The sequence below is a fragment of the Heteronotia binoei genome, unplaced genomic scaffold, assembly GCF_032191835.1.
Source record: "Heteronotia binoei isolate CCM8104 ecotype False Entrance Well unplaced genomic scaffold, APGP_CSIRO_Hbin_v1 ptg000685l, whole genome shotgun sequence".
NCBI classification, from domain to species: domain Eukaryota; kingdom Metazoa; phylum Chordata; class Lepidosauria; order Squamata; family Gekkonidae; genus Heteronotia; species Heteronotia binoei.
The window spans coordinates 32343-44404 of record NW_026800069.1 but is presented as its reverse complement, the minus strand read 5'-3'; the positions used below and the strand labels follow the sequence as shown (position 1 = coordinate 44404).

Here is a 12062-nt window from a genome sequence, read left to right as displayed (position 1 = left end):
TTGTGTTATGGAAGCCAAATTAGGGGTCCGGAATTTCCTGTTTTAATTGTTTTTTCCAAAAGCGTTTTAAAAGAGCGATTGGTTCGTTCCACAATTGCTTGACCTGTAGAATTATAAGGAATACCATGACTGAGACTGATGTCCCATTGTATACAAAATTCTTGGAAACCAGCAGAACATTAGGCAGGGCCATTGTCTGTCTTGAGTTTTTGAGGTTTGCCCAGGACAGTGATGGCAGCAATTAGATGAGCAATAACATGCGTAGCAGACTCCCCTCTTTGAGGAGTGGCCCATAAGACACCCGAATAGGTGTCTACAGACACATGAACAAATTTCCAAGGGGCCAATGAGGGAACAATAGCTTGGGCTTGTGAAAGGGGAATGTCAAAGACTTTAGCTAGCTGTTTGGCATTCTGATGGAAAAACTGATGACTAGATACTGGGTCAGAAAAAAAGGAATGCACGGCCTGATCAGCACGCTGATTACCCTCAGCCAGAGCATTTAATGAAATTGCTGAGCAGTCAGGTTAAAACAGTTATAAGGAAGTACTTCTTCACCCAAAGGGTGATTAACATGTGGAATTCACTGCCACAGGAGGTGGTGGCGGCTACAAGCATAGCCAGCCCCAAGAGGGGACTGGATAAAAATATGGAGCAGAGGTCCATCAGTTGCTGTTAGCCACCGTATATATATACATATATATGTGTGTGTGTGTGTACCTAGAAGAAGACATTGGATCTATACTCCGCCCTCCACTCAAGAGTCTCAGAGCGGCTCACAATCTCCTTTATCTCCCTCCCCCACAACAGACACCCTGTGAGGTGGGTGGGGCTGAGAGAACTCTCACAACAACTGCCCTTTCAAGGACAACCTCTGTCAGAGCTATGGCTGACCCAAGGCCATTCCAGCAGTTGCAGGTGGGGAGTGGGAAATCAAACCTGGCTCTCCCAGATAAGAGTCCACATGCTTAACCACTACACCAAACTGACACATATATTTGTCACTGTATGACAGAGTGTTGGACTGGATGTGCCACTGGCCTGATCCAACACGACTTCTCTTACGTTCTTATGTTAGTTTGCAAACCATGCAGGTTAACAGCATTGTGGAGAAACGCCATTTTAGTCGGTGGTGGTGCTTCATTTGGCAGGGGTCAGTAAATCCCCCAGCAGGCTTTGTAGCCTTCCCCTCACTCCCCCCCTCCCTTCCAGAGCCAAACCAACAATGCTAGGGGGAAAATCTCCTAGAGAGGCAGGAAGTGCTTTTGTTCTTGGCATGTGTGTTAGCAGGAAGAGAAGGGCAGTTGGAAGCCAGCGCTCGAGCGAGCATGTGGTGAGCAATGGAGGCTCCTGCCTGGGAGGCCCCCAGGCAGGCAGACTAAGTAAGTAATTCACAAGACAGGGCAAGTTTAGATCAGGGCCAGCAGGACGCGTTTATAACACATTTTGTTTGTCAGGCTGTTTGCTGTGCATGTGCTGTGCTGTGCTAACTTTTTAAATGCAACTGTTTTTGTTTTGTTTTTCTTTTCCTATCTGTTTCTCTTTTTAAATAAATATATTTTTACTGTTTAAATGCTGGCAGTCAATCTCTGTACCACATAGATCCCCAGACCGCTTTAGACCACGCTGTTTTTAGGAAGGGGGCCCCAGGGAAGGGGGAAGGCATGCAGTTGGATAAGGTGCCAATCCTCCAGGGGTGCCCCAAAGAAGTGCTGAGGTCTCTGTGAAACCCAAGTACAGGGTGGCAGAGGACCTGGAGGCCTAGCCTCACAGCTGGAGAGGGGGATTGGGAGTCCTGTTCCTCTCAATCTGAACCCCGGGACTGAGCAGGTGGTGGCAGCGAGCCCAAGGGGCAGGAGGAGAAATAGCTCCCTCCAGGAGCTGACGGGACCGGGTCTGAAGGCAGAATCGGGCCGGTTCCGCCACACTTGGCGGCAGCGGTGGGATGAGAACAAACAGAGAACTTGATTGGCCAGGCATTTTTGGTTTTTGATGCGTGCAAGCACCCAGAGGAAGCAACAGAGGTTTTGTTTTATTTTTGGGTCAACTGGAGTAGGGAAAGTTTAGCTAGTTAGGATGGAGCGTGCTAAGATGCGGGAAATCCTGAAGATGACAAAGCCACAGCTCCAGGAAGAGTGTGCAAAGCACAAGCTGGAGTGTGACAACATGACTGTAGTAGATATGAAAGACCTCCTTTTGGAGTATCATCAGCATGCAGGGGCACTTGCAAAAGTGGCCCCCACCCAGTCAGAAGTAATCTTGCAGCTACAGTTGGAACTGGAGAGAATGCGTATCGAGGCGGACCGAGACCGCAGACGGGAGGAAAGAGAGAAAGCTGAGATCTTCTGACAGGAGGAACGAGAGAGAGAGGAAAGACAAGCAGAGAGGGAGCTGAGACAAGCTGAGATCCGCAGACAGGAGGAAAGAGAGAAAGCTGAGATCCGCAGACGGGAACAGGAGGAGCAACGTCGCCATGAGCTTGAGGTGCTACGTCTGGAAGCTGAACTAAGCGAAGGGATCCAAGTCACCCCCAAGGACTTTGCAGTGTACCAAGAGGGAGAAGACCCCTCCATATACCTCTCCAACTTTGAGAGGGCAGCCAAACAGTGGGGGATTGCAGAGGAGGACTATATGTCTTACCTCTGTAGCAACCTGACTGGAGAGCTTTCAGCCATCTATTACAGCATGCCTATGGAAGATGGGGGGATAACTTTTGCAGGCTATAAAGCCACTGTATTTAAAAGGTTTAAACTGGGGCCAGACCTCTCCCGAAAGCAGTTCAGGGGTTTGGCTCCACAAGAAGGTAAATCCTATTCTGAATGTGGGGTAATGAAGGAACAAATAGTTCCAGTGTTATTGGGCCGGGATTTGTTGGTTGGCCAGTACTCTATCAATGCTGTAACCCGCAGCCAAACCCTCAGAGGAAAGTGGGAGGAGGAAGGCAACTTTAAGGAAGCTACCTCACCACCAACCAGGGAGGGGGAAATACCCCAGGTTACTGAGGACGAAGAGAGGGCAGTCACCCAGGAGGGGGAGGACCAGCCTGTCTCAAGCCCTGGAGTAGGGTGTTCCCAAGGGGAAGAGGGGTGTAGCTTTCCCCAAGTGCAGCAAGAGGCTGTCGATGTTCCTAGCAAGGAAAGGAACCGGTCTAGCATAAAGGATGTGCATGCTGAAGAGACCAAGGTGGAGAGTGGAGATTTCACAGGAGGTTCTGAGAGCAGCAAGGCTAATGTGGGCTCAGAGGAGCACATAGCTGAAGGCTTGGGGGGACGGGAGCGGTTCCAGAAGGGGGTCCGGAGCGGCCTTAGGTTGGAACCGGTTCACCAAGTAGCTGTGGATCAGGAAGTGGGATCGTCCGAGACGCTCTCAAAACAGGTCGTCTTGAAGCAGGGCAGACAGGAGTCCTGGGAAGCCGTGGGACCTTCCAGGCAGGAAGGAGCTCAGTTGGCTGACACTGAAAAACCAACTGAGGGGGCGGAGAACCCAGATCCAACTTTGGCTAAGTGTTCTGGAAACAGTGGGACTAGGGGTGGCTTGAAGGAACAGATGATAGGAAGTCTGGGGCAGCCAGAACTGTTCCTGTCTGAGGTTCAAAGTGACCCTAGGCTGGAAACACTGTGTGAGGTGGCAAGGGACCAGAAAGTGGAGTTCTCAGAAGCTGAGACAGGGGATAGGGTGATGGTTTTCCTGCCCCTTCATACTGGTGAATGGAAAGTGGAATGGGAGGGACCCCATGTGATTGTGGATGACCTGGGCGATGCTACTTATGTGGTGGCTATGGAGAAAATGGGAAAGGCAGTTCAAGTGGTGCAGGTGAATATGCCACAGCCATTCTCTGCGAGGTCCATGGTGGTGCATATAGGTAGGAAGGAAGGAGACAAAAAGAAGCTGGGACAGCAATTGTTTGCAGCACCAGAGGTAGTTTTCTGGGAGGACAGAGTGGACAGAGGGAACATTCCACCAATGAGGGATAAAGAAGAGGCAACTGTGTGGGAACTGGGCAGTTTCCAGCCTCATATGTGGGGCCAGGAATTTGCTCCTTGGATGGGCCACTCACCCCAGCAACAGCAGCAACGGAGGGAGAGCACCAAACTCCAGAGGTGGTCCTGGGAGATGGAGGAGTACATCTTAAAGACTGGACATTCCTTCGGCATGCAGCAATGCAACGTTTTGTCCAGAAAGGACATGGACACCGAGGTTGTGGGACTTTGTGTATTATTGGAGAAATACCTGAATGTTTGTGTAATATTTTGGTTAATGGGTTTCTCCTTGTTTGATTGGATTCTGCTACGGGGTCACCTCTGTAGGAGGCAACCCCTCCGGCTCAGAATTTAAGGAGGGGGACGTGTGGAGAAACGCCATTTTAGTCGGTGGTGGTGCTTCATTTGGCAGGGGTCAGTAAATCCCTCAGCAGGCTTTGTAGCCTTCCCCTCACTCCCCCCCTCCCTTCCAGAGCCAAACCAACAACGCTAGGGGGAAAATCTCCTAGAGAGGCAGGAAGTGCTTTTGTTCTTGGCATGTGTGTTAGCAGGAAGAGAAGGGCAGTTGGAAGCCAGCGCTTGAGCGAGCATGTGGTGAGCAATGGAGGCTCCTGCCTGGGAGGCCCCCAGGCAGGCAGACTAAGTAAGTAATTCACAAGACAGGGCAAGTTTAGATCAGGGCCAGCAGGACGCGTTTATAACACATTTTGTTTGTCAGGCTGTTTGCTGTGCGTGTGCTGTGCTGTGCTAACTTTTTAAATGCAACTGTTTTTGTTTTGTTTTTCTTTTCCTATCTGTTTCTCTTTTTAAATAAATATATTTTTACTGTTTAAATGCTGGCAGTCAATCTCTGTACCACATAGATCCCCAGACCGCTTTAGACCACGCTGTTTTTAGGAAGGGGGCCCCAGGGAAGGGGGAAGGCATGCAGTTGGATAAGGTGCCAATCCTCCAGGGGTGCCCCAAAGAAGTGCTGAGGTCTCTGTGAAACCCAAGTACAGGGTGGCAGAGGACCTGGAGGCCTAGCCTCACAGCTGGAGAGGGGGATTGGGAGTCCTGTTCCTCTCAATCTGAACCCCGGGACTGAGCAGGTGGTGGCAGCGAGCCCAAGGGGCAGGAGGAGAAATAGCTCCCTGCAGGAGTTGGCGACTCAATAGGGAGCTGACGGGACCGGGTCTGAAGGCAGAATTGGACCGGTTCCGCCACAAGCATAATCAGGAATATGTAGTAGTAGCGCCATGTGAGTACGAGCAAACAATTTGCTGAGCCTGATCAAAGGGTAACAAGAACAGTTTGGCATTTTGGTGAAAATAGCTATGACTGAGAGAGGGATCAGTAAATAGAGAAGTAACATCTTTTAAAGCCTTATCAGCATATGCATTGCCCTGAGCAATCACACCAGGAAGATTAGAATAGCTTCGACTATGAGCAACAGAAAAAAAGTAACGTACGGTACGGCAAGAAATTAAAAACTGCAAGATTAAAAATATAGCCAATCAAATTTGAGGGTCAATGTGGAGAGTGATACATGCACCAGAAAGTTGATGAATCAGATTTAATGCATATAAGGTGTCAACTATTAAGTTGAAAGCCGTTGTGAATAGAGCTAAAAGGCCATTGTTACAGCAGCAATTTCAGCCTGCTGCACTGAGCGCTGCTGCAAAGTAAAGTGTCTTTTACACTTTCTCCCCAGCAAACTGGGTATTCATTTGACCAACCTAGGAAGGATGGAAGGCTGAGTAACCTTGAGGCAGCTACCTGAAATCAGCTTCTGCCGGGATCAAACTTGAGCCGTAAGCAGAGCTCAAGACTGCAGTACTGCAGGTTTAACATTCTGCACCATGGGACTCTATCTGAATCCAAATTAGCATTTTTCTTAGCCAATTTCATCATCAATTCTCCTGCTACGTCAGGATTATCAACCTGTCTTCTGATTGCTGCCTGAAGATGGTTGATAAAGTCTAAACAGGGCTCTTGTGGCTTTTGACAGACAGTTGCAAAACTATGGGCTGGCCGCCCTTCTGTAGGTACCTTGGCAAAGGCCTGTAAAGCACATTTAGATATTATAGCAAGGGTTGCAACAGGGAGCACAACTTGTGCTTCAATAGTGCTGAACTGTCCAGATCCATATAGTTGTTCAGCAATATAAGTTCCATTGGAGCCACGCCCTTGAGCATCAGCCAAATTACAATATTCACTGTCCCATACTACATACTGTCCAGGAGTTAACATCATCTTCATCATATTTTTCCACTCTTGAGGAATCACAGTGTATCCATTAGAGATTCCTTCTAAAAGACCTTGCACATCAGTTCCCCCTATGCCTGTGTCTCAGATAGCCTTTTGAATTTCCCTCAAAACAGAGTGGGGCAACGCAGTATAGTTAACAACCTGTTGCCTATTCTCATTCTGTGCATATGTTACTGGGCATACTGATAAAAGGTCAGCCAATTCGTCCCGTCAGATGTTCAGGGCAAATAGACAACATTTCTGGGACATCTTCCAATTTAGCCTGACCAGGTTCCTTCTCCAAAACTTCATGGACCATGCGTCCCGGGACGTTAGATGGCGGGCCCACGGGTGGATCCGTTGGCGGAGGAGGGGCAGGGGGCACAAGTTGGACACCAGTGTATTTTAGGGGGCAATCTTTGGAGAGCTGGTTTGTGTTAGAAACGGGCATAAATTTCTCTACTGCATACCTGCATTGATGCCAGGCTTGAAGAAGTATGACAGAAGCTCAGGGCTTTGTATGAAAGGTCTTCCCTATCTTCTCCCAGTCCCGAAGTTTAAGAGAACCTCCCTCCGGGTACCAGGGGCATTGCTTACCGATCTCTTGTAACAGTTGTAAGTTGGCCAGAAGTCACGGACCCGCCAGACTTTTGGATGAGGAACCGCAGCTCCTCCAAATGTTTGCTCTGGGTTTGCGAGAACTGTCCTCCCATACTCTCCAATGAAAGGGTTGTTGAGAACGATGGAGTGCACTCAAGGGGCCTATGCCAGGCGTTGATGACAGGGGTCCCTGTTCGCTGCACTTGTAGGAATCACATGACTCAGGGTTGAGGTTCTTTGCACCAGTCTCGTCTGACAGTGGTCGTTTATTTTATACATTCTTCTTTACACAATCATTTACTAGAAGTATGCAGAATAAGGAGACAGATGTTTACCTTAGCTATACCCCAAATGTGTGTTCCAGGAAGGAGGTGAAAGGGTACCAAACATTCCAAGGCCCTCAGCAGTCTTGCATAAGGGCAAAGCACACAGAGGCTTAAGGCTGCCTTCTAAGTCTATAGATGAATTCAGGACAAGGTCGGTGTGCCAGACCGTTGACCTTTCTTTCACTAACAAGCTCAGTTGGTACAGTTCTCTCCATGAAATTGTTTAAGCAGCCTCAGTAATAGATGACAAAAATGTCTGCAGGTGTTTGTTTTCTTCTGTAGCCCAGAGTTATTAAAGTTGCCTCCAAGTATTCTTTCTGTGGTGGTGCTGGAAGATTTGAGTGGACAAAGCTGACAAAAATCCTCATCCAACCTCAGACTGTGCTGTTCTGGCTGCTGTCCCTTTTGGGATAGCTCCATGAAGAAGTAGCTTTCACACAGCTTGTGTGTGTGTGTGAGAAAGAGAGAGAGAGAAGGGGCCTAAAGCAAGAGTTCACAGTGGGCAAAGGAGTTCTGGGCCTAATTTAAAGGCATACTGGGAGTCTGTCACCTCTTACAACTTAGTTACAGGAGTGAATGGAATTAAGCCCCACTAAGTTTCATGGGATCTGTTACATGCATAGCTTCGGTATTCACGAGTTGAAATTGACTTCATAAGTATCTCCCACATCTAGCAACGTGGTTATTACCATAGCATGGATATTATGGCCAAATATCACAGTTTTTCTTGTAAGGACTGCAGCCAACAGCCTGGAGGAAAAAAAAAATCTGTTCCCTTTAATACAGGCTTAAGGGGAAGTTATTTGCCATTAACCTCTGTGCCATGAAATGATTCCACAAATTAAATCTCTATGAGGCTTCTTGGCATCCATAGCCCAAGTTGCTTGAAGGTGCTTCGTACCATAGATAATTACTTAACATTCGTCAGATCTAGCAAAATGCAACTGGAGACTTGAACATTTAGGGGGAGTGCAACCTCTCCAGAGGAGACTGAATCTCAATTTCATGGTTAACTATCACATCAAAGAAGAATGTATGAGCTAATTATATTTGGCATGACATATTTTCCACACGGTTGAGCTATCAAGAATGATAAAGACAATACAAAAATACTTTTATCAGTATAAGATTATGCAAACTCTAATACCGTACAAAAACTTTTGTCACTAACTACTATAGATTTGGAGAATTCAAGGAGGCTGCTCTGAAGGTGTTATGGCTTTTAATTTCTTTTAGTTCCACAACTAGTTATAAGCTTTAAAAAAAATGTCCCTTCAGGACCTGTTTTAGGACTGATCTGTATAACCAGTGGAGGGGAAAACCCACCTGATCCGTATTTTAGGGATTCAGCTCCTTCAAACTAAAACTGCAGGAGAAATTGCACTTTTCATTGCTCCCACATGAACAAAATTTCCTATTCATAGACAGGTGACATGATGGGGGAAAGCCTTCTCACTTTCACCCTATTTGCCTTCAAAAATCTCTCTACCTGAAGTCTAAAGGGAGTAATCCAGGGAGTAATTTAGCTCTTTGCATTTTACAATGTGACATTGCCGTTGTGTGTAAGCTGCTTTATGCTTTGACAGACTGCCTGGCCTCTCATCGAGCAGGACTTTTCAGGACAATTCCAGTGACTTCGGATGTTCCAGTGGACCTAAGGTCTTGTGTGAAGGGTAAGCTTTTGTAATCATATATCCATGAAGAATTGCAGGGAGGAAGAATCTCATTTGTGCCTTTACTTTTTCCTTCTATTCACTGCTTCTCCCCACTCCTGGTCACTGTTGCCGCCTTCTACTCTTTGTTCTGGATGCTAAGATTAGGGAGTGGAGGTTAACCCCATGTTGTTACTGTTTTCTACGGAGTTATTTTTTCTATACCTAGGGGCTTCTTCCTTCACAATAAAATTCTACTAGGAATATGGCCCATTGTGGGAATAAGTATAACAAGCTCTAGAAAGAGGCTCTAGGTGAGTGCTCTGGCTTTAGGCATTCACAGTCAATTTGCTGTGGCATTATAACATGACGACAATAATGCAGATACTGAAGTTCAGCATTCCTTTTGTCTGCAGTGTGTTGTTGCTACCTTTGGCTGTTGTATTTGGTCTTGTGGTATTTGGCATCACCATTAGCTTGAGACGTGATCTGGTTTTCTTGGCCTGGCATAGTTGTGTTATAGTATACCAAAGAGTATTTGCCTCAAGGTAGCCATTTTCTATAGGGGAATTGATCTGACTTCAGCTTTCAATTTCCTCCCCCTCCCTGTAGACTCTACCTAGGAAAAGTACAGTCTTTTTCCACAGTGGGGATCAAAGCAGAAGGGAAATTATCTCAGCAGGGTATAATGACACAGAGTCCACCCTGCAAAGCAGCGATTTTCTCCAGGGGAAGTGATCTCTTCCATCTGGAGAGCAGTTGTAATTCTGAGAGATCCCCTTCCCTCTCTTGGAGATTGGCAGCAATGGTTCCCCCAGAGGAAATGGCTGGTTTGGAGGGTGGAGTCTATGGCATTCTATCTGTCTGAGGTCCCACCTCTTCTAAAACCCAACCCTCTCCAGGCTCCACCCCTCAGACCTCCAGGAATTACCTAATAAAAGGTAATAAAAATTGCCTGTTAATTGCTCTTGCTACAAGTCTAGCAAGAGCAATTAACAGGCAACTTTTATTACCTTATATTGGTTTCCCACACAAATGCTATCCAGACCAAATGGTCTTCCAATTTATTACACTATTTTTCCATTTGATCCTAACTTTGTATCAGTTAACACTCTTAACCCACCAGCTATGTGTTTTTCAGCTCACTGTACCGCATCCCCTCGTCTGAAGAAGTATTCATGCATATGAAAGCTTACTTTCTGAATAAAACTTTGGTGGTCTTAAAGGTGCTACTTTGTTCTACTGCTTCAGACCAACACAGCTGCCCAACTGGATCTAAGCCAATAGATTGCAAAGGTAGCCTGTCCAAGTCTGTCCTGGTGCTTGGGATGGAATTGCTCTCCATGGAGATTGCGTGACATACAGCTTAGCCAGTGGGAGAGTAGGTGAGCCGCCAGCAAGTTGGTTTGTCATATGTGTGTGTGTGTAAATTCTGTATGTGGGGAGGTGTCAGGGACATCAGGAATATGTAGAGGTATTGTTGCCATGCTACTATGTGATTGGTGGGTCTAGACCAGGGGTGTCAAGCTCATTTGTTGCTAGGGCTGAATCTGACATAAATGAGACCTTGTCGAGTAGGACCAGGCCATATGACCTATATATGATTAGGTAGCAGAGAAATGAACCACTTCAGCTGGAACATCTTCTCTCCTGCTTGGAAAACTTAGATTGTGCACTGAATCACAAATATGGATCCGCCAAAGAGTTCCAAAGACATAATGGTACTTTAATCTTTGGAAGAGCAGGTGGGAATTTATACCAAGGCTCCCCACTGGCTGCAGACCCCAGACTTTGCTGCCATTCTGTTCTGGAGAATCCTCTGGCCTCCAGGAAGCAGACTGCAGGGGTTACAGTAGGAAGGTCCTGTCTATGAAGTCACTCTGTGGCTCAATTTACTATGCCATACCTGTTCCCAGGGCTTTTTTTTGTAACAGGAACTCCTTTGTATATTAGGCCACACACCCCTGATGTAGCCAATCCTCCAAGAGTTTACAGGGCTCTTGACACAGGGCCTACTGTAAGCTCCAGGAGGATCGGCTACATCAGGGGTGTGTGGCCAAATATCCAAAGGAGTTCATGCTACAAAAAAAGCCCTGCTGTCCCCCCTAGTTTCCTAATTTTGTGTTGCTGTGAAAAGAAGACTGTTCATCTGGAACTTCACTATCATTAAAGAAGACTGGAAATTATCCCAGTCATTTTTTTAAAGTGATAGGATTAGTTATCTTAAATGAACTCAAGTCAGAAGAGATTTGATTAGATTTTTAGTTAAATTTCTGAATGATAGTCTCCACTCTATATGTAGAAGAAGAAGATATTGGATTTACATCCGCCCTCCACACTGAATTTCAGAGTCTCAGAGCAACTCACAATCTCCTTCATCTTCCTCCCCCACAACACACACCCTGTGAGGGGGGTGGGGCTAAGAGGGCTCTCACAGCAGCTGCCCTTTCAAGGACAACCTCTGGCAGAGCTATGACTGACCCAAGGCCATTCCAGCAGCTGCAAGTGGAGGACTGGAGAATCAAACCCAGTTCTGCCAGATAAGAGTCCACACACTAAACCAATGCACCAAACTGTACCTGTTTGGTAGCTGTTATTAACAAGTTGAATTTAAGATACATACATACATATATATATATATGTGTGTGTGTGTGTGTGTGTGTGTGTATAAAATAGCTAAATGGTATCTTAAATTCAACTTGTTAATATATATATATATGCATCATTTTGTTTGTTGTCTGTATATTGTAATCACTTGTCATATTTCATGGTTTATAATTTTTAAAAATGCTTGTAGGCTTGTGAAGTAAATTATGTGGTTGAAACTGGATGTTCAATTCCCCTTCATCTAGTATTTATATTGTTTATTAGCCACTTCTCAAAAGAGACATTTGACACAGCATATTTATTCAACTTATTTAAGCAGAGCAAAGCAGCAGACTGCTTATAACTGGATCCGCTGTGTTCACTGGCACTTCAAATAGCTTTCACGGTGGAGACAACTCTCCAGCCCTCCAGCTCTTTCAATTCACTGCAGTTTGCTTTTGCTCGAACAGAGAGGATATTGATTCTTAGTCCTCTTTAATTAAGAGAGTCCACCAATAGAATTTTATATTTGTGCATTTCTTCTCTCATCAATGCAATCCCAAATATAGAAGTTATCATTCTAAATCCTTTATCTCTTATTTGCATCTCATATCCACTCGTAAATCATAAAGGAAGAAAATGTCTTGCAAGGACACATGAATATCCTTATACATTGGAGGGGGGGCAGA

General features: G+C 46.1%; 1 protein-coding gene across 1 annotated transcript in view; it reads left to right on the top strand.

Annotated features, from left to right (window-relative positions):
• LOC132590771 (vitamin K-dependent protein S-like) overlaps positions 1-12062 on the top strand; it is a 51034-nt gene that overhangs the window by 10342 nt on the left and 28630 nt on the right. Inside the window, exon 4 of the mRNA XM_060263694.1 lies at positions 8722-8808. Within this exon, the coding sequence (XP_060119677.1) occupies positions 8722-8808 (87 nt within the window). The remainder of the gene's footprint in view (positions 1-8721; positions 8809-12062) is intronic.